The 26,942-nt window shown below is 31.7% G+C and overlaps 3 protein-coding genes across 12 annotated transcripts; all 3 read left to right on the forward strand.

Annotated features, from left to right (window-relative positions):
• The first annotated feature begins 4,666 nt into the window (after nucleotides 1-4,666).
• LOC132803370 (1-acyl-sn-glycerol-3-phosphate acyltransferase-like) lies at nucleotides 4,667-8,364 on the forward strand. Of its 4 annotated transcripts, none has more exons than XM_060816149.1 (6): nucleotides 4,667-4,821; nucleotides 5,445-5,826; nucleotides 6,564-6,713; nucleotides 7,331-7,429; nucleotides 7,513-7,605; nucleotides 7,829-8,364. In XM_060816149.1, the coding sequence occupies exons 2-6, from the start codon at nucleotides 5,497-5,499 to the stop codon at nucleotides 8,066-8,068; spliced, it is 912 nt and encodes a 303-aa protein (XP_060672132.1). In that variant the 5' UTR covers nucleotides 4,667-4,821; nucleotides 5,445-5,496; the 3' UTR covers nucleotides 8,069-8,364. The 4 variants fall into 4 exon arrangements, with proteins under 4 accessions (XP_060672132.1, XP_060672128.1, XP_060672124.1 ...); XM_060816145.1 differs by lacking the exon at nucleotides 4,667-4,821 and adding an exon at nucleotides 4,828-5,261; XM_060816141.1 differs by lacking the exon at nucleotides 4,667-4,821 and adding an exon at nucleotides 4,828-5,056.
• Nucleotides 8,365-12,064: 3,700 nt separating this feature from the next.
• LOC132803365 (1-acyl-sn-glycerol-3-phosphate acyltransferase-like) lies at nucleotides 12,065-15,762 on the forward strand. 4 transcript variants are annotated; one of them, XM_060816131.1, is made up of 6 exons: nucleotides 12,065-12,219; nucleotides 12,843-13,224; nucleotides 13,962-14,111; nucleotides 14,729-14,827; nucleotides 14,911-15,003; nucleotides 15,227-15,762. In XM_060816131.1, the coding sequence occupies exons 2-6, from the start codon at nucleotides 12,895-12,897 to the stop codon at nucleotides 15,464-15,466; spliced, it is 912 nt and encodes a 303-aa protein (XP_060672114.1). In that variant the 5' UTR covers nucleotides 12,065-12,219; nucleotides 12,843-12,894; the 3' UTR covers nucleotides 15,467-15,762. The 4 variants fall into 4 exon arrangements, with proteins under 4 accessions (XP_060672114.1, XP_060672111.1, XP_060672108.1 ...); XM_060816128.1 differs by lacking the exon at nucleotides 12,065-12,219 and adding an exon at nucleotides 12,226-12,659; XM_060816125.1 differs by lacking the exon at nucleotides 12,065-12,219 and adding an exon at nucleotides 12,226-12,454.
• Nucleotides 15,763-19,462: 3,700 nt separating this feature from the next.
• LOC107431891 (1-acyl-sn-glycerol-3-phosphate acyltransferase) lies at nucleotides 19,463-23,160 on the forward strand. Of its 4 annotated transcripts, none has more exons than XM_025073266.3 (6): nucleotides 19,463-19,617; nucleotides 20,241-20,622; nucleotides 21,360-21,509; nucleotides 22,127-22,225; nucleotides 22,309-22,401; nucleotides 22,625-23,160. In XM_025073266.3, exons 2-6 carry the CDS (start codon nucleotides 20,293-20,295, stop codon nucleotides 22,862-22,864), a joined length of 912 nt encoding a protein of 303 aa, XP_024929034.3. In that variant the 5' UTR covers nucleotides 19,463-19,617; nucleotides 20,241-20,292; the 3' UTR covers nucleotides 22,865-23,160. The 4 variants fall into 4 exon arrangements, with proteins under 4 accessions (XP_024929034.3, XP_015898401.3, XP_015898409.3 ...); XM_016042915.4 differs by lacking the exon at nucleotides 19,463-19,617 and adding an exon at nucleotides 19,624-20,057; XM_016042923.4 differs by lacking the exon at nucleotides 19,463-19,617 and adding an exon at nucleotides 19,624-19,852.
• The last annotated feature ends 3,782 nt before the right edge of the window (nucleotides 23,161-26,942 follow it).

Below are 26,942 nucleotides of genomic sequence, written 5' to 3' on the forward strand. Positions count from 1 at the left end.
TTCTTGTATCCAACTTTATTGCAGTATCCACACCTTCCATTGAAGTACTCTTTCCTTTCTCTAATCTGAAAAGCACCATCCCTCGGCCCTTTAGGCTTCATACCAGAAAACTTCTTCCTATTGGGGTTAAAACCCTGCCCAGACTTGAAACCTTGCCCTGGCTTGAATCCTTGTCCCTTCTTTTGAAAAAACTTCTTGGACTTATCTACCTGATGTGAAACCATAGCAACAGACCTAGACTTACTTAATTTAATATCATCCTCTTCCTTGACAAGGATAGCAGTCAATTCCTCCAAGCTACAACTTTCTTTCTTAGTATTCAAACTCGACCTTATATTATCAAACTGTGATGGAAGACTCCTCATTATAGAATAGGTCAAGAACTCCTCTCCAATGTCCATCTTAAGGTCCTTCAGCTTATTATAATAAGAGGAAAGTAGCATAACATGGTCCCTTACTCCTTTAATACCATCATACTTGGTATTATTCAATAGGTCCAAATAATGATGCTTCTCATTCATATCAAACTTGATAAACTTCTTTCCTATCTCCTCAAGAAGTCCCTTTGCAGTATCCACTTTAGGAATACTAGCATATATGCCCTCATCCATGTAATTCTCCATCATCATCATACAGCACTTATTAGAGTGCTTCCAATCCTCATAAAGTTTCTTAGCTGCTGCAGTACTCTCATCAGTCGGTATCTCTGGTGGATCTATCTCCAAAGCTAAATTCAATTTTATGAAAGTCAAATTCATAACTAAGGTTTTCTTCCATTTCTGATAATTTGTCCCATCCAATTTCATCATGGCAGTTATGGGCAGAAGGTTTGGGGTGCTACTAGCTGTAAAAATAGTAAACAACAAAACATTAAAAAATATAAGACAATTCAATTACTATTTTCCAGCCCTTCAATACAAAAACACAAACATAAATATCGCTTAGGGTCTTTATAGCACTAAAGATACCCTTACACGGGTCAGGGACAGTTAACCAAATAACCATAATCAAATGCATTGAACTGAATCACCGACAGGGTAACCCAAAACCTGCGATTCATGGTATTCAATCAACTTCCACTGCCATTCCAGACGTCATACAAAGCAACTAAAACCACCGATAGGGTAGCCTAATTACCTGTATAGACCCTAGTTAATAAGTGGGAGATAATTAACAAATTGGCAATTTCATGATATACGTAAATAAAAGATAACCCATCCACTATGCCAACACACATTACATTGGTACACATAATGCAAACAAAATAAGTCTCACGACAGGTGAGTACCTAAAATCCCACACTACTATACCAACTAGGCACAAAGCCTCTTTGGGTAAGCTCACACAATCCAATTTTCCAATCACAAATATTTAATTTAATTTAATAAAATTGGAATGTGATAATTAAACAAATAAATAAACAATAAATAAATAAATTGAACAATTGAATCATTAAATTAATTAATAAATAAACAACAAATAAATCAATAATTAAAAAATTAAAAAAATAAAAGAGAATAAAAATAAATAAGTTTTTTTTTTTTTTGCCTGCTGACGTCAGCAGTTAGCCCAAAACGGCACGTCATTCGCACTTTCTTCCTCAGCTAGCCGGGTCGGGTCTGACCCGATTCCAACCTGTACGGGTCCCGCGACCTGATTTCCTACCCGGCTCTATCTCGCCATTCCGGACTTCGTTTCCGGAAATACCAGCGACGATAGTTTCGTCTTCCCTTGGGCAACGTTTCCCACAAATCAATTTGATTCAAAATCAACCCAAAATAAACACCCAAGCAAGGTTTATATTCGGCCATGGAAGGTTCAAAATCAATAGTTTTTTACAAGGTTTTGAACTAAATTGATTAGTCTAAACTACTACATGCAATCCATAAACACCAATAAAACATAGCCCAATTTTCAAATAGCATCAATAACCATTATTCATATTTTAAGGGTTTGATTTTTTTTTTTTTTTTTAATGAAGAAATAGCAATCGGGTTATATATAGATATGCATACATAATCGAAAGTATTATCACACAGATTCCAGCAAATATATAAACATCACAAACACAATCAGGCATGAATCTTATATATTCACAAGATATGTAATTTTGATTCTCTTAATCTACACATGTATTCGAATCGGAGAAAAAGGAAAAATAAACAAAAAACATGTATAGATTATTTAATGGCCGAACATACAGTAATAATCCGAATAATCACATGAAATTTATTATACATATTAACCATGCTTTGATACCAATTGTTAGAATTTTAAAGATCTTAATACCCATAATAAATTCCAATCAAGTATAAAATACTAACCTCCGAAGGCAGCCGTTGATAAACTATCAATCTACTATCTGCAAAACAGAAAACAATGTAAAATAATGCCTATGGACACACTACTCTCAAACCACTCTCAGATCTCTGATAACCCTAATCTCAATAATAAAAATACAGTATATGTTGTTTGCTTATCCTAGACCCTTTTATAGTCTGTGCAAGTCAATGGGCTTATAATGAGAGTCGGTCTTCCAATCCAATGGGCCAACTAAAGTCTTATAGAGAGTGTGTGACCAAGGCCTTACTACAAATAATAAAATAAGCCAGTCTCATTAATGGTATAAATAGGCCCTGTAAATGAGAAATTGATTATGCAAAGTCCACATTTAATTAATTTATTTAACATGATGAACAAAGATGTATTACAAACATCAAATTTCCTCATATGTATTTTCATGATGAACACTTGAGCTTTGTTGCCAACAGGTATAATATATTATCATTTTTCTAAATAATTTTTCTTTTACCCAATTCACTATTTTGCTTCTTAAAACTGCAAATTTTTTACTTATAATTTTGCCTCTTTGAACATGACACAGGTCACCAAGACTTAAGAAAAGAGCTGTCCTACCAAATGCCTCATCGTTGACAAAAGCTGCTCTGTTACAAGCATTGAGGAAGTGGAAATACATGGAAGAGCTGATTTACAGGTATTCTTATGGTTTATGCGTGTTCCTTGGAGATTTCAGGCTAAACCAACATAATTTTATTGTCATAGCGAAGAGTCTGAAGCAGCCAGAATATTTAGTATAAAAAATGCGTTCATACACAAAAATGCTGTTTGGATCTTCCTCAATGAGCGCAAACAGCTTTTGAATCAAAACTTGGAGGATTGTCAAGATTTGAATGAGATCCATATTTCTGGGAAAATGGAGAAGAAAACGGAGAGTGATGGCTCTGTCATGTGGTCAATTGATTCCTCCATGAGGTTATATAATTCAGAGGAGGTGGTGAACCATCTATGGTTCACTGAAAATTATGATATGTTCAGCATATTTTATCTTCTTGTAGCATGGAACAGCATATTTTATGTTCTTTGTAAGATTTGGAACCAATTTTTATAGTTTTATTAAGCTTTTTTTTGGTCATAGTAATTTCCCTTTAGTTGATTTTTGAAATTGAAATGTTGAGGTTATAGGCTTGTTGATGCTTATGTTTTCCTTCTTCTTGTTTTATGATTTTTGTCAATTATTTCTTTTTGGGAAACTTACAAAATACACTAAACTTAATTTTATACCTGTTTCAATTTGCTTCCTTTTCAATTAATTTTATAATCTTATTTTGATAATCCTCAATTCTCATATCCCAATAACTAGAAAATAAATCTTAATTTGACCAGCCAACTTTAAATTTAATAATGCCAGAGTGATGACAAGAAATTGAATTATTTTAAATTTATCCAAATTTAATTGGACCAAATTTAAAAATACACCAATTCAATTTGGTTCACTTTAGTATTCAAACGGACCCAAAGGTGTGACTCATATGATCTCCAATAGCCACTTATCCATTTTTTTGAAGGTCTAGAAATGGGAGCCCAAACTTTGTCGGAATTGAAGCCCATATTTTTCACGGATTGTTATGCATGAGGCCCATTCTTGGATTACACAGAGCCCAGTCATAAAGTTGGCTGCTAAATTGTTAGCCTTTTAGATATTGGTGAAATGGTGAGCTTGTAGACTTTTTTGCGTTATGATTCATCGGTTCAGTTCGATTTGATGATTTTTTAATCTAAACCAAATTGACTATAAATATAATTTTTTTAATAATTTCATTATAATTAAATATATATTTAATATTTCTTTGTTTTTAAATTGTTTTTTAAGATATTAATGATAATGAAGAAATTATGAACAAATAATAAAATAATAAAATAATATTATTATCTTTAAAAAAAAAAAAAAGAAAGAAAGAAAAAAAAGCGCTATCATTTGGAAAATTAATGTATGCTCTTTTGGAATATACATGTGATTTTCATTGAATTTTTGTCTGAATATTGCAACGTAGTGCCAAAGTACAGTATATGGTTCTTATTCTCTTTAACAAAACAATTCAATTAGACAACGATTAAACAACAATATACCCCAAAAAAATCAATAAAATAACAAAACGTATATTTTTCAAAATCCCGATGTGGAACGACCTCAAATATTACCAACGTTTTTTAGGACACGGAGTCTCGGAAACAAAATTAATAAAATAATAAAATGATCAAAATGAGAGGCTCTCTCTTTCTATCACACAGATTGTTCGTCTTGGGGAGTTTGTTGTTTTCTTTATACTACCACATATCTAATACAAATGAGATTGTCAGAATGCATTGGATTTTATTTTTTTTAATATTATTATTATAATTATTATATTATCTTCCTTTCTTTTCCAATTTCCTGAATTGCCCTTCAGGACGAAGACTTTGGTTTTCAAAGCTTTTCTGGAGAATTCTGTGGCAGGCAAAGTGGAAGCAAAGTCATAATTGGTAAGAAAAGTTTGGTGGGTCATTGTCAAAAATGTAGACTGCTATGGCTGCCATGATCTGTTTGGCTGCTGAGAAAAAAACGTAGGAAAAGAGTAAAAAGAAAAGAGGAAAATAAAAGACCCACATGTTATTAAAGTCTTGGTCTTAACTGGGGCCACAAATTGGTTCGAAGATAAAGCTTTAGACTGGAATTTACTGAATCATTTTTCTCGGAAATTGAAGTGAAAGGAAAAGGGTGGCTTTTTTTTCTTTTGTTTTCCACGTCTATTCTATTATTTTCATTCGGTGTTGTCTGCTACCAATCAATCAGAATGTTATAAATTCCTATAAGTTATCGTGGTGGCCCTGCTTTGGCCAACAATATATACACGGAATTATAGTCTCTTTTTTTTTTCTTTCTTTTTTTTTTCAATGTTCTTTCTTTTGGAATATTCTCTACAGTAAGTGATTCTATTTGACTAAGATTACGTTATAGATTCTGTTTGGTTGTCCAGAAAACTCAGGAAATCAACAGAGATGAAAGAAAAATTGAATTGTTTTTACGTTTTCCTCTGTAATATAACGTATGCTTTTTATGGGCCAAACAGGATAATATAAATAGTTCTGTGTTTTCCTCTATTCAGGTAGTATCTGTTTCACATTGATCAAAGTCAAAGTTTTAAACATTTAAGAGACATGGATAACAGTGGTAGTGGATCATTCATGAGGAATAGGAGGTTGGAAAGCTTCCTCAACACAAGCTCTTCTCCAACTTATAGAGAAAAACCAAAAGTTTCGGTGAAAGAAGAAGCAGCTCAGAAACCAAAAGCCGATGTTTATCAGGACGACGACGACGATGATGGATGGGTTTTAGCTTTGATATCTTGTATCAGAATTGTCACTTGTTTCTTGACAATGATGGTTACAACTTTCATATGGGCATTGATTATGCTTGTTCTCCTACCATGGCCTTATGAGAGGATTAGGCAGGGAAATATTTATGGGCATGTCACTGGTAGATTGTTGGTAAGCTATCCTTTCTTTTCACTTTTCCATGTTAATCTTCCTTCTGTGAATTAGATTCTTAAACAAGAAACCTAATAATATTCAAGTTGTTGTATGTTTAGGGGAAAAAATTGGTAAATTATGTTAATTTTTAGGACCCCACCTTTATTTTGCCTCTATCTTTTTTTCTTGTTTCCACTTTTCCTCTTTTTTGCTTCTAATTATGAAAGTTCTACAAGATATAATTTGTATTTTTATGTTTTTTTCGCTGCAGTACTAGCTTCTAGCTAGAGTAGCTTGATTCTTTTCCTGTAATGATTCATTCTAGTTTACCTTGTGTTTCATATCCATACATAAAGCTTGTAGTCCATGAGTTAAAAAGTAAAGATGACATTCTTAGTTGTAATGAATGTTGGCTTATCTGGACATGTACTGAAGTGACTATGAAGACTATATATTTGGAAAAAGCTAAGAAAGGTCACAAAATTCACAACAAAGAGAGAGAGAGAGAGTTCATGAAGACTTCATCTTGAAAAAAGAGGTTTGTGTTTGATCCTCTGAAACATAAAGACATCTTGCTAGGAGTGCCTTATGGATCTTACTCTCTGGTTTGTAATATAATTTATAAGCTGAATTGTTTCTTTCCTTAAACCTGTGGATTGTTCGTATGAAGCTTTTTCTCTGTTTGAAAATTCCCATACTAACTTCCTGCAACTTACATAGTTCAAAAGTTAAAAGAAAACTTATATTAATTGCAGATGTGGATCCTTGGGAATCCTAGAAAGATTGAAGGTTCTGAATTCTCTAATAAGAGGGCAATTTATATCTGCAACCATGCTTCTCCTCTAGATATTTTTCTTATAATGTGGTTGACTCCAACAGGCACTGTTGGCATTGCAAAAAAAGAGGTATGTGTAGACTTTAAATGCTTAAAGGCATTATTAATGCTAGTTCCAAAAATATTATTTGACGTACCGTTGAATTCTGTAGTTATTGTACATGCATCATAAGAAGTTTGAATCAAGTGCTTTTTGGTTTGGACCAATTGGCGGTTCCATTTTTAATTTTGGCACAAAAGATATCATGTTTCCTTCATCAAGTAGAATTCTGTTTTTCTTGATCCTAGCCCTGCCTCCCCACAAAACAGTATGGAATATGGCTTCGTTTTGTTTACAACATGTATGGTTTATTCAACTTATGATCACAAAAGATTATCTTTTGCCATTTTCTATTCAGTTTTGGGGACTTTCCTCACTAAGAAATGGATTTCTGTCTCACAAACAGTAGAGGAAAAAAATGCCATAATTTTTTTAGTAGAATTGCAAATAGACCAGCATGATATGCATATGCATACAGGGTTTACATCCCAGGAATCGGTAGTATAGGGGCTTCTGCCTCTACAGTAAAGCACCGCTCACATTTTTCATACAACAGATTTTTCCGTACAATACACATTTTCATTTTAAATTCACTGAAAGGCGATGAACTAGTAAAACTTATTAGCTTAGTTGAAGCTTATACGCAGATCATGTGGTATCCCCTTTTTGGGCAACTTTACATTTTGGCCAACCATCTTCGTATAGATCGCTCCAACCCGACTGCAGCCATTCAATCCTTGAAAGAGGTATCCATTTTTCTCTTCTACATTCTCTGTGTTGCATTTTGTCTGTATAGTTGAAGTTTTTTATTTCTCTTATATATGATCAGGCAGCTGATGCAGTTGTGAGAAACAACCTTTCTTTGATAATATTTCCGGAGGGCACCAGGTCAAGAAATGGACGATTACTTCCCTTCAAAAAGGCAATTCTAAATACAATACCTTTCATAGTTCAACACATAAATGTCTTTCTGAACTATTCTAACTGCGATCTGCTGAGAAATCCTGATCTGTATCATAAACATTTGATAAGTCTTGCTTTGCTTGATTAACAAGTTACTGTAAAACTTGGGAATGATCTTTAATAGATTGGTGATATGCTTGCATAAAAGCATAACAAGAAAGTTGGCTTTGTTTCCTTTCCAGGGTTTTGTTCATTTGGCACTGCAATCAGGCCTGCCAATAGTTCCAATGGTCTTTACAGGCACCCACCTAGCATGGAGGAAGGGCAGCTCACATGTTCGACCTGCACCTTTAACTGTCAGATATCTCGATCCCATAATCACTGATGATTGGACAGCTGACAAGATCGACGAGTATGTTAAAATGGTACATAATTTATATGTAAAACACCTGCCTGAGTCACAGAGGCCTCCTGAATCTTGATTATGAGTTTGAAGGTCCTAGAAAGAGTTCTTAGTCATAGTTGAGGTAACTCTCATATGTAATTATCTAATTCTTGGAACAAAGCCCCTACTTATTGCATATGTAGCAGGTTTACTAATTAATGTAATTAGAATGTTGATTTCCTTAAATATCCAAGCTTTGCTAGCTTAATCAAGTCTTTTTCCATATGAACTAGGCTCTTAATCCTGTATGTATAGTTTGATTATCTTTCACACGTTGATCTTGTATAAATTTCAATCATTCGAAATAGCAAATATATATACATATATATAATATACGTTACACGGGTCAGGGACAGTTAACCAAATAACCATAATCAAATGCATTGAACTGAATCACCGACAGGGTAACCCAAAACCTGCGATTCATGGTATTCAATCAACTTCCACTGCCATTCCAGACGTCATACAAAGCAACTAAAACCACCGATAGGGTAGCCTAATTACCTGTATAGACCCTAGTTAATAAGTGGGAGATAATTAACAAATTGGCAATTTCATGATATACGTAAATAAAAGATAACCCATCCACTATGCCAACACACATTACATTGGTACACATAATGCAAACAAAATAAGTCTCACGACAGGTGAGTACCTAAAATCCCACACTACTATACCAACTAGGCACAAAGCCTCTTTGGGTAAGCTCACACAATCCAATTTTCCAATCACAAATATTTAATTTAATTTAATAAAATTGGAATGTGATAATTAAACAAATAAATAAACAATAAATAAATAAATTGAACAATTGAATCATTAAATTAATTAATAAATAAACAACAAATAAATCAATAATTAAAAAATTAAAAAAATAAAAGAGAATAAAAATAAATAAGTTTTTTTTTTTTTTGCCTGCTGACGTCAGCAGTTAGCCCAAAACGGCACGTCATTCGCACTTTCTTCCTCAGCTAGCCGGGTCGGGTCTGACCCGATTCCAACCTGTACGGGTCCCGCGACCTGATTTCCTACCCGGCTCTATCTCGCCATTCCGGACTTCGTTTCCGGAAATACCAGCGACGATAGTTTCGTCTTCCCTTGGGCAACGTTTCCCACAAATCAATTTGATTCAAAATCAACCCAAAATAAACACCCAAGCAAGGTTTATATTCGGCCATGGAAGGTTCAAAATCAATAGTTTTTTACAAGGTTTTGAACTAAATTGATTAGTCTAAACTACTACATGCAATCCATAAACACCAATAAAACATAGCCCAATTTTCAAATAGCATCAATAACCATTATTCATATTTTAAGGGTTTGATTTTTTTTTTTTTTTTTAATGAAGAAATAGCAATCGGGTTATATATAGATATGCATACATAATCGAAAGTATTATCACACAGATTCCAGCAAATATATAAACATCACAAACACAATCAGGCATGAATCTTATATATTCACAAGATATGTAATTTTGATTCTCTTAATCTACACATGTATTCGAATCGGAGAAAAAGGAAAAATAAACAAAAAACATGTATAGATTATTTAATGGCCGAACATACAGTAATAATCCGAATAATCACATGAAATTTATTATACATATTAACCATGCTTTGATACCAATTGTTAGAATTTTAAAGATCTTAATACCCATAATAAATTCCAATCAAGTATAAAATACTAACCTCCGAAGGCAGCCGTTGATAAACTATCAATCTACTATCTGCAAAACAGAAAACAATGTAAAATAATGCCTATGGACACACTACTCTCAAACCACTCTCAGATCTCTGATAACCCTAATCTCAATAATAAAAATACAGTATATGTTGTTTGCTTATCCTAGACCCTTTTATAGTCTGTGCAAGTCAATGGGCTTATAATGAGAGTCGGTCTTCCAATCCAATGGGCCAACTAAAGTCTTATAGAGAGTGTGTGACCAAGGCCTTACTACAAATAATAAAATAAGCCAGTCTCATTAATGGTATAAATAGGCCCTGTAAATGAGAAATTGATTATGCAAAGTCCACATTTAATTAATTTATTTAACATGATGAACAAAGATGTATTACAAACATCAAATTTCCTCATATGTATTTTCATGATGAACACTTGAGCTTTGTTGCCAACAGGTATAATATATTATCATTTTTCTAAATAATTTTTCTTTTACCCAATTCACTATTTTGCTTCTTAAAACTGCAAATTTTTTACTTATAATTTTGCCTCTTTGAACATGACACAGGTCACCAAGACTTAAGAAAAGAGCTGTCCTACCAAATGCCTCATCGTTGACAAAAGCTGCTCTGTTACAAGCATTGAGGAAGTGGAAATACATGGAAGAGCTGATTTACAGGTATTCTTATGGTTTATGCGTGTTCCTTGGAGATTTCAGGCTAAACCAACATAATTTTATTGTCATAGCGAAGAGTCTGAAGCAGCCAGAATATTTAGTATAAAAAATGCGTTCATACACAAAAATGCTGTTTGGATCTTCCTCAATGAGCGCAAACAGCTTTTGAATCAAAACTTGGAGGATTGTCAAGATTTGAATGAGATCCATATTTCTGGGAAAATGGAGAAGAAAACGGAGAGTGATGGCTCTGTCATGTGGTCAATTGATTCCTCCATGAGGTTATATAATTCAGAGGAGGTGGTGAACCATCTATGGTTCACTGAAAATTATGATATGTTCAGCATATTTTATCTTCTTGTAGCATGGAACAGCATATTTTATGTTCTTTGTAAGATTTGGAACCAATTTTTATAGTTTTATTAAGCTTTTTTTTGGTCATAGTAATTTCCCTTTAGTTGATTTTTGAAATTGAAATGTTGAGGTTATAGGCTTGTTGATGCTTATGTTTTCCTTCTTCTTGTTTTATGATTTTTGTCAATTATTTCTTTTTGGGAAACTTACAAAATACACTAAACTTAATTTTATACCTGTTTCAATTTGCTTCCTTTTCAATTAATTTTATAATCTTATTTTGATAATCCTCAATTCTCATATCCCAATAACTAGAAAATAAATCTTAATTTGACCAGCCAACTTTAAATTTAATAATGCCAGAGTGATGACAAGAAATTGAATTATTTTAAATTTATCCAAATTTAATTGGACCAAATTTAAAAATACACCAATTCAATTTGGTTCACTTTAGTATTCAAACGGACCCAAAGGTGTGACTCATATGATCTCCAATAGCCACTTATCCATTTTTTTGAAGGTCTAGAAATGGGAGCCCAAACTTTGTCGGAATTGAAGCCCATATTTTTCACGGATTGTTATGCATGAGGCCCATTCTTGGATTACACAGAGCCCAGTCATAAAGTTGGCTGCTAAATTGTTAGCCTTTTAGATATTGGTGAAATGGTGAGCTTGTAGACTTTTTTGCGTTATGATTCATCGGTTCAGTTCGATTTGATGATTTTTTAATCTAAACCAAATTGACTATAAATATAATTTTTTTAATAATTTCATTATAATTAAATATATATTTAATATTTCTTTGTTTTTAAATTGTTTTTTAAGATATTAATGATAATGAAGAAATTATGAACAAATAATAAAATAATAAAATAATATTATTATCTTTAAAAAAAAAAAAAAGAAAGAAAGAAAAAAAAGCGCTATCATTTGGAAAATTAATGTATGCTCTTTTGGAATATACATGTGATTTTCATTGAATTTTTGTCTGAATATTGCAACGTAGTGCCAAAGTACAGTATATGGTTCTTATTCTCTTTAACAAAACAATTCAATTAGACAACGATTAAACAACAATATACCCCAAAAAAATCAATAAAATAACAAAACGTATATTTTTCAAAATCCCGATGTGGAACGACCTCAAATATTACCAACGTTTTTTAGGACACGGAGTCTCGGAAACAAAATTAATAAAATAATAAAATGATCAAAATGAGAGGCTCTCTCTTTCTATCACACAGATTGTTCGTCTTGGGGAGTTTGTTGTTTTCTTTATACTACCACATATCTAATACAAATGAGATTGTCAGAATGCATTGGATTTTATTTTTTTTAATATTATTATTATAATTATTATATTATCTTCCTTTCTTTTCCAATTTCCTGAATTGCCCTTCAGGACGAAGACTTTGGTTTTCAAAGCTTTTCTGGAGAATTCTGTGGCAGGCAAAGTGGAAGCAAAGTCATAATTGGTAAGAAAAGTTTGGTGGGTCATTGTCAAAAATGTAGACTGCTATGGCTGCCATGATCTGTTTGGCTGCTGAGAAAAAAACGTAGGAAAAGAGTAAAAAGAAAAGAGGAAAATAAAAGACCCACATGTTATTAAAGTCTTGGTCTTAACTGGGGCCACAAATTGGTTCGAAGATAAAGCTTTAGACTGGAATTTACTGAATCATTTTTCTCGGAAATTGAAGTGAAAGGAAAAGGGTGGCTTTTTTTTCTTTTGTTTTCCACGTCTATTCTATTATTTTCATTCGGTGTTGTCTGCTACCAATCAATCAGAATGTTATAAATTCCTATAAGTTATCGTGGTGGCCCTGCTTTGGCCAACAATATATACACGGAATTATAGTCTCTTTTTTTTTTCTTTCTTTTTTTTTTCAATGTTCTTTCTTTTGGAATATTCTCTACAGTAAGTGATTCTATTTGACTAAGATTACGTTATAGATTCTGTTTGGTTGTCCAGAAAACTCAGGAAATCAACAGAGATGAAAGAAAAATTGAATTGTTTTTACGTTTTCCTCTGTAATATAACGTATGCTTTTTATGGGCCAAACAGGATAATATAAATAGTTCTGTGTTTTCCTCTATTCAGGTAGTATCTGTTTCACATTGATCAAAGTCAAAGTTTTAAACATTTAAGAGACATGGATAACAGTGGTAGTGGATCATTCATGAGGAATAGGAGGTTGGAAAGCTTCCTCAACACAAGCTCTTCTCCAACTTATAGAGAAAAACCAAAAGTTTCGGTGAAAGAAGAAGCAGCTCAGAAACCAAAAGCCGATGTTTATCAGGACGACGACGACGATGATGGATGGGTTTTAGCTTTGATATCTTGTATCAGAATTGTCACTTGTTTCTTGACAATGATGGTTACAACTTTCATATGGGCATTGATTATGCTTGTTCTCCTACCATGGCCTTATGAGAGGATTAGGCAGGGAAATATTTATGGGCATGTCACTGGTAGATTGTTGGTAAGCTATCCTTTCTTTTCACTTTTCCATGTTAATCTTCCTTCTGTGAATTAGATTCTTAAACAAGAAACCTAATAATATTCAAGTTGTTGTATGTTTAGGGGAAAAAATTGGTAAATTATGTTAATTTTTAGGACCCCACCTTTATTTTGCCTCTATCTTTTTTTCTTGTTTCCACTTTTCCTCTTTTTTGCTTCTAATTATGAAAGTTCTACAAGATATAATTTGTATTTTTATGTTTTTTTCGCTGCAGTACTAGCTTCTAGCTAGAGTAGCTTGATTCTTTTCCTGTAATGATTCATTCTAGTTTACCTTGTGTTTCATATCCATACATAAAGCTTGTAGTCCATGAGTTAAAAAGTAAAGATGACATTCTTAGTTGTAATGAGTGTTGGCTTATCTGGACATGTACTGAAGTGACTATGAAGACTATATATTTGGAAAAAGCTAAGAAAGGTCACAAAATTCACAACAAAGAGAGAGAGAGAGAGTTCATGAAGACTTCATCTTGAAAAAAGAGGTTTGTGTTTGATCCTCTGAAACATAAAGACATCTTGCTAGGAGTGCCTTATGGATCTTACTCTCTGGTTTGTAATATAATTTATAAGCTGAATTGTTTCTTTCCTTAAACCTGTGGATTGTTCGTATGAAGCTTTTTCTCTGTTTGAAAATTCCCATACTAACTTCCTGCAACTTACATAGTTCAAAAGTTAAAAGAAAACTTATATTAATTGCAGATGTGGATCCTTGGGAATCCTAGAAAGATTGAAGGTTCTGAATTCTCTAATAAGAGGGCAATTTATATCTGCAACCATGCTTCTCCTCTAGATATTTTTCTTATAATGTGGTTGACTCCAACAGGCACTGTTGGCATTGCAAAAAAAGAGGTATGTGTAGACTTTAAATGCTTAAAGGCATTATTAATGCTAGTTCCAAAAATATTATTTGACGTACCGTTGAATTCTGTAGTTATTGTACATGCATCATAAGAAGTTTGAATCAAGTGCTTTTTGGTTTGGACCAATTGGCGGTTCCATTTTTAATTTTGGCACAAAAGATATCATGTTTCCTTCATCAAGTAGAATTCTGTTTTTCTTGATCCTAGCCCTGCCTCCCCACAAAACAGTATGGAATATGGCTTCGTTTTGTTTACAACATGTATGGTTTATTCAACTTATGATCACAAAAGATTATCTTTTGCCATTTTCTATTCAGTTTTGGGGACTTTCCTCACTAAGAAATGGATTTCTGTCTCACAAACAGTAGAGGAAAAAAATGCCATAATTTTTTTAGTAGAATTGCAAATAGACCAGCATGATATGCATATGCATACAGGGTTTACATCCCAGGAATCGGTAGTATAGGGGCTTCTGCCTCTACAGTAAAGCACCGCTCACATTTTTCATACAACAGATTTTTCCGTACAATACACATTTTCATTTTAAATTCACTGAAAGGCGATGAACTAGTAAAACTTATTAGCTTAGTTGAAGCTTATACGCAGATCATGTGGTATCCCCTTTTTGGGCAACTTTACATTTTGGCCAACCATCTTCGTATAGATCGCTCCAACCCGACTGCAGCCATTCAATCCTTGAAAGAGGTATCCATTTTTCTCTTCTACATTCTCTGTGTTGCATTTTGTCTGTATAGTTGAAGTTTTTTATTTCTCTTATATATGATCAGGCAGCTGATGCAGTTGTGAGAAACAACCTTTCTTTGATAATATTTCCGGAGGGCACCAGGTCAAGAAATGGACGATTACTTCCCTTCAAAAAGGCAATTCTAAATACAATACCTTTCATAGTTCAACACATAAATGTCTTTCTGAACTATTCTAACTGCGATCTGCTGAGAAATCCTGATCTGTATCATAAACATTTGATAAGTCTTGCTTTGCTTGATTAACAAGTTACTGTAAAACTTGGGAATGATCTTTAATAGATTGGTGATATGCTTGCATAAAAGCATAACAAGAAAGTTGGCTTTGTTTCCTTTCCAGGGTTTTGTTCATTTGGCACTGCAATCAGGCCTGCCAATAGTTCCAATGGTCTTTACAGGCACCCACCTAGCATGGAGGAAGGGCAGCTCACATGTTCGACCTGCACCTTTAACTGTCAGATATCTCGATCCCATAATCACTGATGATTGGACAGCTGACAAGATCGACGAGTATGTTAAAATGGTACATAATTTATATGTAAAACACCTGCCTGAGTCACAGAGGCCTCCTGAATCTTGATTATGAGTTTGAAGGTCCTAGAAAGAGTTCTTAGTCATAGTTGAGGTAACTCTCATATGTAATTATCTAATTCTTGGAACAAAGCCCCTACTTATTGCATATGTAGCAGGTTTACTAATTAATGTAATTAGAATGTTGATTTCCTTAAATATCCAAGCTTTGCTAGCTTAATCAAGTCTTTTTCCATATGAACTAGGCTCTTAATCCTGTATGTATAGTTTGATTATCTTTCACACGTTGATCTTGTATAAATTTCAATCATTCGAAATAGCAAATATATATACATATATATAATATACGTTACACGGGTCAGGGACAGTTAACCAAATAACCATAATCAAATGCATTGAACTGAATCACCGACAGGGTAACCCAAAACCTGCGATTCATGGTATTCAATCAACTTCCACTGCCATTCCAGACGTCATACAAAGCAACTAAAACCACCGATAGGGTAGCCTAATTACCTGTATAGACCCTAGTTAATAAGTGGGAGATAATTAACAAATTGGCAATTTCATGATATACGTAAATAAAAGATAACCCATCCACTATGCCAACACACATTACATTGGTACACATAATGCAAACAAAATAAGTCTCACGACAGGTGAGTACCTAAAATCCCACACTACTATACCAACTAGGCACAAAGCCTCTTTGGGTAAGCTCACACAATCCAATTTTCCAATCACAAATATTTAATTTAATTTAATAAAATTGGAATGTGATAATTAAACAAATAAATAAACAATAAATAAATAAATTGAACAATTGAATCATTAAATTAATTAATAAATAAACAACAAATAAATCAATAATTAAAAAATTAAAAAAATAAAAGAGAATAAAAATAAATAAGTTTTTTTTTTTTTTGCCTGCTGACGTCAGCAGTTAGCCCAAAACGGCACGTCATTCGCACTTTCTTCCTCAGCTAGCCGGGTCGGGTCTGACCCGATTCCAACCTGTACGGGTCCCGCGACCTGATTTCCTACCCGGCTCTATCTCGCCATTCCGGACTTCGTTTCCGGAAATACCAGCGACGATAGTTTCGTCTTCCCTTGGGCAACGTTTCCCACAAATCAATTTGATTCAAAATCAACCCAAAATAAACACCCAAGCAAGGTTTATATTCGGCCATGGAAGGTTCAAAATCAATAGTTTTTTACAAGGTTTTGAACTAAATTGATTAGTCTAAACTACTACATGCAATCCATAAACACCAATAAAACATAGCCCAATTTTCAAATAGCATCAATAACCATTATTCATATTTTAAGGGTTTGATTTTTTTTTTTTTTTTTAATGAAGAAATAGCAATCGGGTTATATATAGATATGCATACATAATCGAAAGTATTATCACACAGATTCCAGCAAATATATAAACATCACAAACACAATCAGGCATGAATCTTATATATTCACAAGATATGTAATTTTGATTCTCTTAATCTACACATGTATTCGAATCGGAGAAAAAGGAAAAATAAACAAAAAACATGTATAGATTATTTAATGGCCGAACATACAGTAATAATCCGAATAATCACATGAAATTTATTATACATATTAACCATGCTTTGATACCAATTGTTAGAATTTTAAAGATCTTAATACCCATAATAAATTCCAATCAAGTATAAAATACTAACCTCCGAAGGCAGCCGTTGATAAACTATCAATCTACTATCTGCAAAACAGAAAACAATGTAAAATAATGCCTATGGACACACTACTCTCAAACCACTCTCAGATCTCTGATAACCCTAATCTCAATAATAAAAATACAGTATATGTTGTTTGCTTATCCTAGACCCTTTTATAGTCTGTGCAAGTCAATGGGCTTATAATGAGAGTCGGTCTTCCAATCCAATGGGCCAACTAAAGTCTTATAGAGAGTGTGTGACCAAGGCCTTACTACAAATAATAAAATAAGCCAGTCTCATTAATGGTATAAATAGGCCCTGTAAATGAGAAATTGATTATGCAAAGTCCACATTTAATTAATTTATTTAACATGATGAACAAAGATGTATTACAAACATCAAATTTCCTCATATGTATTTTCATGATGAACACTTGAGCTTTGTTGCCAACAGGTATAATATATTATCATTTTTCTAAATAATTTTTCTTTTACCCAATTCACTATTTTGCTTCTTAAAACTGCAAATTTTTTACTTATAATTTTGCCTCTTTGAACATGACACAGGTCACCAAGACTTAAGAAAAGAGCTGTCCTACCAAATGCCTCATCGTTGACAAAAGCTGCTCTGTTACAAGCATTGAGGAAGTGGAAATACATGGAAGAGCTGATTTACAGGTATTCTTATGGTTTATGCGTGTTCCTTGGAGATTTCAGGCTAAACCAACATAATTTTATTGTCATAGCGAAGAGTCTGAAGCAGCCAGAATATTTAGTATAAAAAATGCGTTCATACACAAAAATGCTGTTTGGATCTTCCTCAATGAGCGCAAACAGCTTTTGAATCAAAACTTGGAGGATTGTCAAGATTTGAATGAGATCCATATTTCTGGGAAAATGGAGAAGAAAACGGAGAGTGATGGCTCTGTCATGTGGTCAATTGATTCCTCCATGAGGTTATATAATTCAGAGGAGGTGGTGAACCATCTATGGTTCACTGAAAATTATGATATGTTCAGCATATTTTATCTTCTTGTAGCATGGAACAGCATATTTTATGTTCTTTGTAAGATTTGGAACCAATTTTTATAGTTTTATTAAGCTTTTTTTTGGTCATAGTAATTTCCCTTTAGTTGATTTTTGAAATTGAAATGTTGAGGTTATAGGCTTGTTGATGCTTATGTTTTCCTTCTTCTTGTTTTATGATTTTTGTCAATTATTTCTTTTTGGGAAACTTACAAAATACACTAAACTTAATTTTATACCTGTTTCAATTTGCTTCCTTTTCAATTAATTTTATAATCTTATTTTGATAATCCTCAATTCTCATATCCCAATAACTAGAAAATAAATCTTAATTTGACCAGCCAACTTTAAATTTAATAATGCCAGAGTGATGACAAGAAATTGAATTATTTTAAATTTATCCAAATTTAATTGGACCAAATTTAAAAATACACCAATTCAATTTGGTTCACTTTAGTATTCAAACGGACCCAAAGGTGTGACTCATATGATCTCCAATAGCCACTTATCCATTTTTTTGAAGGTCTAGAAATGGGAGCCCAAACTTTGTCGGAATTGAAGCCCATATTTTTCACGGATTGTTATGCATGAGGCCCATTCTTGGATTACACAGAGCCCAGTCATAAAGTTGGCTGCTAAATTGTTAGCCTTTTAGATATTGGTGAAATGGTGAGCTTGTAGACTTTTTTGCGTTATGATTCATCGGTTCAGTTCGATTTGATGATTTTTTAATCTAAACCAAATTGACTATAAATATAATTTTTTTAATAATTTCATTATAATTAAATATATATTTAATATTTCTTTGTTTTTAAATTGTTTTTTAAGATATTAATGATAATGAAGAAATTATGAACAAATAATAAAATAATAAAATAATATTATTATCTTTAAAAAAAAAAAAAAGAAAGAAAGAAAAAAAAGCGCTATCATTTGGAAAATTAATGTATGCTCTTTTGGAATATACATGTGATTTTCATTGAATTTTTGTCTGAATATTGCAACGTAGTGCCAAAGTACAGTATATGGTTCTTATTCTCTTTAACAAAACAATTCAATTAGACAACGATTAAACAACAATATACCCCAAAAAAATCAATAAAATAACAAAACGTATATTTTTCAAAATCCCGATGTGGAACGACCTCAAATATTACCAACGTTTTTTAGGACACGGAGTCTCGGAAACAAAATTAATAAAATAATAAAATGATCAAAATGAGAGGCTCTCTCTTTCTATCACACAGATTGTTCGTCTTGGGGAGTTTGTTGTTTTCTTTATACTACCACATATCTAATACAAATGAGATTGTCAGAATGCATTGGATTTTATTTTTTTTAATATTATTATTATAATTATTATATTATCTTCCTTTCTTTTCCAATTTCCTGAATTGCCCTTCAGGACGAAGACTTTGGTTTTCAAAGCTTTTCTGGAGAATTCTGTGGCAGGCAAAGTGGAAGCAAAGTCATAATTGGTAAGAAAAGTTTGGTGGGTCATTGTCAAAAATGTAGACTGCTATGGCTGCCATGATCTGTTTGGCTGCTGAGAAAAAAACGTAGGAAAAGAGTAAAAAGAAAAGAGGAAAATAAAAGACCCACATGTTATTAAAGTCTTGGTCTTAACTGGGGCCACAAATTGGTTCGAAGATAAAGCTTTAGACTGGAATTTACTGAATCATTTTTCTCGGAAATTGAAGTGAAAGGAAAAGGGTGGCTTTTTTTTCTTTTGTTTTCCACGTCTATTCTATTATTTTCATTCGGTGTTGTCTGCTACCAATCAATCAGAATGTTATAAATTCCTATAAGTTATCGTGGTGGCCCTGCTTTGGCCAACAATATATACACGGAATTATAGTCTCTTTTTTTTTTCTTTCTTTTTTTTTTCAATGTTCTTTCTTTTGGAATATTCTCTACAGTAAGTGATTCTATTTGACTAAGATTACGTTATAGATTCTGTTTGGTTGTCCAGAAAACTCAGGAAATCAACAGAGATGAAAGAAAAATTGAATTGTTTTTACGTTTTCCTCTGTAATATAACGTATGCTTTTTATGGGCCAAACAGGATAATATAAATAGTTCTGTGTTTTCCTCTATTCAGGTAGTATCTGTTTCACATTGATCAAAGTCAAAGTTTTAAACATTTAAGAGACATGGATAACAGTGGTAGTGGATCATTCATGAGGAATAGGAGGTTGGAAAGCTTCCTCAACACAAGCTCTTCTCCAACTTATAGAGAAAAACCAAAAGTTTCGGTGAAAGAAGAAGCAGCTCAGAAACCAAAAGCCGATGTTTATCAGGACGACGACGACGATGATGGATGGGTTTTAGCTTTGATATCTTGTATCAGAATTGTCACTTGTTTCTTGACAATGATGGTTACAACTTTCATATGGGCATTGATTATGCTTGTTCTCCTACCATGGCCTTATGAGAGGATTAGGCAGGGAAATATTTATGGGCATGTCACTGGTAGATTGTTGGTAAGCTATCCTTTCTTTTCACTTTTCCATGTTAATCTTCCTTCTGTGAATTAGATTCTTAAACAAGAAACCTAATAATATTCAAGTTGTTGTATGTTTAGGGGAAAAAATTGGTAAATTATGTTAATTTTTAGGACCCCACCTTTATTTTGCCTCTATCTTTTTTTCTTGTTTCCACTTTTCCTCTTTTTTGCTTCTAATTATGAAAGTTCTACAAGATATAATTTGTATTTTTATGTTTTTTTCGCTGCAGTACTAGCTTCTAGCTAGAGTAGCTTGATTCTTTTCCTGTAATGATTCATTCTAGTTTACCTTGTGTTTCATATCCATACATAAAGCTTGTAGTCCATGAGTTAAAAAGTAAAGATGACATTCTTAGTTGTAATGAATGTTGGCTTATCTGGACATGTACTGAAGTGACTATGAAGACTATATATTTGGAAAAAGCTAAGAAAGGTCACAAAATTCACAACAAAGAGAGAGAGAGAGAGTTCATGAAGACTTCATCTTGAAAAAAGAGGTTTGTGTTTGATCCTCTGAAACATAAAGACATCTTGCTAGGAGTGCCTTATGGATCTTACTCTCTGGTTTGTAATATAATTTATAAGCTGAATTGTTTCTTTCCTTAAACCTGTGGATTGTTCGTATGAAGCTTTTTCTCTGTTTGAAAATTCCCATACTAACTTCCTGCAACTTACATAGTTCAAAAGTTAAAAGAAAACTTATATTAATTGCAGATGTGGATCCTTGGGAATCCTAGAAAGATTGAAGGTTCTGAATTCTCTAATAAGAGGGCAATTTATATCTGCAACCATGCTTCTCCTCTAGATATTTTTCTTATAATGTGGTTGACTCCAACAGGCACTGTTGGCATTGCAAAAAAAGAGGTATGTGTAGACTTTAAATGCTTAAAGGCATTATTAATGCTAGTTCCAAAAATATTATTTGACGTACCGTTGAATTCTGTAGTTATTGTACATGCATCATAAGAAGTTTGAATCAAGTGCTTTTTGGTTTGGACCAATTGGCGGTTCCATTTTTAATTTTGGCACAAAAGATATCATGTTTCCTTCATCAAGTAGAATTCTGTTTTTCTTGATCCTAGCCCTGCCTCCCCACAAAACAGTATGGAATATGGCTTCGTTTTGTTTACAACATGTATGGTTTATTCAACTTATGATCACAAAAGATTATCTTTTGCCATTTTCTATTCAGTTTTGGGGACTTTCCTCACTAAGAAATGGATTTCTGTCTCACAAACAGTAGAGGAAAAAAATGCCATAATTTTTTTAGTAGAATTGCAAATAGACCAGCATGATATGCATATGCATACAGGGTTTACATCCCAGGAATCGGTAGTATAGGGGCTTCTGCCTCTACAGTAAAGCACCGCTCACATTTTTCATACAACAGATTTTTCCGTACAATACACATTTTCATTTTAAATTCACTGAAAGGCGATGAACTAGTAAAACTTATTAGCTTAGTTGAAGCTTATACGCAGATCATGTGGTATCCCCTTTTTGGGCAACTTTACATTTTGGCCAACCATCTTCGTATAGATCGCTCCAACCCGACTGCAGCCATTCAATCCTTGAAAGAGGTATCCATTTTTCTCTTCTACATTCTCTGTGTTGCATTTTGTCTGTATAGTTGAAGTTTTTTATTTCTCTTATATATGATCAGGCAGCTGATGCAGTTGTGAGAAACAACCTTTCTTTGATAATATTTCCGGAGGGCACCAGGTCAAGAAATGGACGATTACTTCCCTTCAAAAAGGCAATTCTAAATACAATACCTTTCATAGTTCAACACATAAATGTCTTTCTGAACTATTCTAACTGCGATCTGCTGAGAAATCCTGATCTGTATCATAAACATTTGATAAGTCTTGCTTTGCTTGATTAACAAGTTACTGTAAAACTTGGGAATGATCTTTAATAGATTGGTGATATGCTTGCATAAAAGCATAACAAGAAAGTTGGCTTTGTTTCCTTTCCAGGGTTTTGTTCATTTGGCACTGCAATCAGGCCTGCCAATAGTTCCAATGGTCTTTACAGGCACCCACCTAGCATGGAGGAAGGGCAGCTCACATGTTCGACCTGCACCTTTAACTGTCAGATATCTCGATCCCATAATCACTGATGATTGGACAGCTGACAAGATCGACGAGTATGTTAAAATGGTACATAATTTATATGTAAAACACCTGCCTGAGTCACAGAGGCCTCCTGAATCTTGATTATGAGTTTGAAGGTCCTAGAAAGAGTTCTTAGTCATAGTTGAGGTAACTCTCATATGTAATTATCTAATTCTTGGAACAAAGCCCCTACTTATTGCATATGTAGCAGGTTTACTAATTAATGTAATTAGAATGTTGATTTCCTTAAATATCCAAGCTTTGCTAGCTTAATCAAGTCTTTTTCCATATGAACTAGGCTCTTAATCCTGTATGTATAGTTTGATTATCTTTCACACGTTGATCTTGTATAAATTTCAATCATTCGAAATAGCAAATATATATACATATATATAATATACGTTTGTGTCGATGTATGTATGTATTTATATATATATATATGTATAACTTTTTGCTCAAGTTCCATTTGCTAAATTGCCAATTGTCAAAATATTAAGTGATGTGGTGGAACTGGAAATATGTTTGTGAAAAAGTAAATTGCAGTTTGTAAAATTTTGATGTTTGTAATATATATATGAAGTTTTAATGGGGAGATTTTTAATCTTTTAAATTAAAAATTGTTGGATCCAATCATTCATTTCTTTGAATTTGATAGGTGATAATATTAAAAATAATTTGATAGGTGGTAATGTTAAAAATTAAGTTACTAAATACTTAAAAAACAATTGTACGGAAGGGGAAAAAAAGCATTATATTTTATCAATTCAAACTAAAAGATTAAATAAAATAAAAATAAAAATAAAAATAAAAATCGTAAGAAGCTAGTTTAAAACCAAACAGAATGCTGAAAGGAAACAGAAATGACATTGACAGAGCATGGTGTGAATGACCTTTTTTCATTTTTTTCTTTTTTTAGTGTGAATGACATGTTAGTGTCTTCATTAACCATGAATTACATCCTTTTTTTTTTTTTTTTTTTGCTTGTACCATGAATTATATTATTTATTTATTTTTTGGTACATATAACCAAGAATTACATCAATAGCTGTAATTTATGCACTAGGCTTTAGGCAACCAATTTTTTACCATAACACCCTTCAGTCCCGAACTCTAAACCCCACAAAACGACAGCTGCTAATTATACTACCAAACCAGACAAAGCCTAAAACCCAATTTTTTTTCAAGATTATTTGCAGCTGTTGTCTTTTAATTTTGACCAACATCAATTTCAATCTCTACATTTTGCAATAATTTAAATGCATTCTTTAACGTTTGGAATATTTTGTTAATGTTAACAGTCAATAAAATAAATTTAAGTATCATTTGATGACAAGTTAATTTTTTTTATTTTTTTGCTTTTTTTTTTACTTCTAAATTGAATTTGATTTGTTTATTTTAATGGTATTTTAAAATTAGTTAATGATAATTATATATCTTTATTAATTATAAATGTAAATATATATGCAAATTATATGCTCTAATTACTCCAAGATATCTATATATATATATATATATGTATGTATGTATGTATGTATATTCTCACTTGGTATTAATTTATGTATATTTTCTAATTATTCCTAATATATACATATGGTTTTCTCTCTTATTAATTTAAAAAATAATAATAAGAAGAAGAAAAATAAATAAATAACATTAATGAAGGCTCACATATCTGATACCTTTCCTTTCCTCAGCTACGAAGACAACAACGAGGGCTTCGGAGACTTCAAGTTCGTGCGGACGTGCCCTAATCAAACTACTGTCGGTGTAGCCTATCATTGTGACCCGTACAGCTATTGGGTGGTATGTATGTGTTGCGGTGTGCAATTGGTCAACTTTGACAGAGGACTTACACATCATCATGGCTTAGATGGTGATGCAAAACAGCATCCAAATTCCATCTAAGGCCAACCTTTTAACTGCTCTTTTTTTCTTTTTTCTTTTTTTTTTTTGGGGTTGTTCGTGGTTTGTGATTTTTTTTTCTTTTTTTTTTGGGTTGTCCTTGGTTTGTGATTGATTTTTTTTTTTTTCTTTTTAGGGGTGGGATTAGCAGGAATTTCTAATACCAAGCTTTTATTTTAATATTATTATTATTATTATTATTTTTAATGATGAGCTTGCAGGGATTCCCGGTGCCCATTGGGGTAGAAGATAAAGAAGAAAGGAGAAAAGGAAGATGAGAGGAGAGAGAAAATTTTAATTTTTTAAAAATAAATTTAATTTTATTATATTGCAAATTCTATTTAGTTTAATTTTAATTTTTAAGGGTGTAAAAGTAATTTCAATTATTATGTATGAGAGAATGTGACAGATTTCAAACACGGTAGTTGAAATTTTCAAAATACATAAATTAAAATTGATATTAATCAAATACGAGGGATTGAAGTTGAAATTAATCCTTTTTTTAATTGGGTAAATGAGAACCAGATTTAGTAATACCACTCTTTAAAGGTAAGTCATTATTAAAATAATCTATAACAAGGATCTTGTTTAATTGTATATACAATTATTTTTTTAGTAATATAATCTTTTTAAAATACAAGATATGTCAAATTACATATATATGTATGTATATATATATATATATACTAGGTTTGGCCCACGTGTTTTGCACGTGTATTGATGTGTAATAATATTAGTGTTATTAATCATAGATTGTTTTATACTAATTATTATAATTATTATTTTCAAAATAAATAATTTATAATAAAATAATATTTACAAATAGATATAAAAATAAGTAAATAAATAAATGTTATAATTTATCTGGAAATAATCATATCCTATTCCGTTTTTTCATTTGCTCACTGCCGACTTTTTTTTTTTTAATCAGATTTCCAACTTGTTCTTGTTTTGGCCACAAGAACTAAAAATAAAAAATAAAAAAATAAAAAATAGATTTTTAGCGATGGTTTTTTGAAATCTATCATTAAAAAATAAAAAAATATTAATGCTTTTAAACTAATATTTTTATATAAAAACGTTGGCTATTATGTATAGATTTTTAACAATGTTTTTTTTATAAAAATATTACTAAAAATGTTTATAAAAGCTAATGCTTTTATTAAAAAGTGTCGGTTTTTTTCTTTTTGGTAATGATTTTTTAAAAAACATCAAAATTCTGTTTTTTATTTTTTTATTTTTTGTTCTTGTGGTCAAAAGTGCTTCAAAATATTTATTTATATTTTTTGCTTGAAAAATATTGCATTTAATTTATAAAATTACATTGCTAATATTATAGAGGAATAAATCAAAATTAAAAAGTATTTTTTTTAATTTATCAAAAACAAAAGATCATTTCAATTAATACAATTTTAGACGAGAAATACCAATTTTATGAGAAAATAATGAAAGCATATTGTAATACCAAAATTTAAAATTTTTTTTAATTTCATTTTTTGTTCTTGCTGCGAAAATTGCTTCAAAATATTTATTTATTTTTACTTAAAATATATTGTATTTAATTTTTAAAATTATATTACTAATATTATAGAGGAACAGATCAAAATTAAAAAGCATTTTTTTAATTTATCAAAAAAAAACTTTATTCCAAATAATACAATTTTAATAGAAAAATATCAATTTTATGAAAAAAATAATGAAAGCTTATTGTAATACCAAAATTTAAATAATAATAAAAAAAAAATATATATATATATATATATATATATAACTTATTAGTTCATGTTAAAAAAAGAAAAGAAAAAAAAAAGTAGCTTTTTAGTTGCTGTCTTGTGTGATGTGTGCCATACTGAGATGTCATAGGTTTAGATACATGAGAACCCATGCCGTGTCAGTGTGATTTCAAAATCATGGATTAGGAGCTTTGTATTTAATAGAAATGAAATATCTATTTTATCTTTGGCATACTATTGTAGAAAAAAAAAAGATTTGAATAAATAATATTGTAAAAAAAATAAAATAAAAATAAAAACGAGGAAAAAAAAAGAGGCCAAAACACACAAAAAGCAGTTGTTTTTGTACCATTTTGAACAATAAAACATTATCAAAATTTAGGAACCCCATATAGTATAAACTAAAGAATATATATATAAATGAGTGGAATTTTTAAACTAAAACGATGAAATGCCAAAACAAAATAAAATTTCTTTTATATTTCTTCTTTTTTTTCTTGAAAAAACTTTTATATTCTGATTAATTTTTTTTATATACATTGGAA

The sequence above is a fragment of the Ziziphus jujuba genome, chromosome 1 (genome assembly GCF_031755915.1).
Source record: "Ziziphus jujuba cultivar Dongzao chromosome 1, ASM3175591v1".
Lineage (NCBI taxonomy): Eukaryota > Viridiplantae > Streptophyta > Magnoliopsida > Rosales > Rhamnaceae > Ziziphus > Ziziphus jujuba.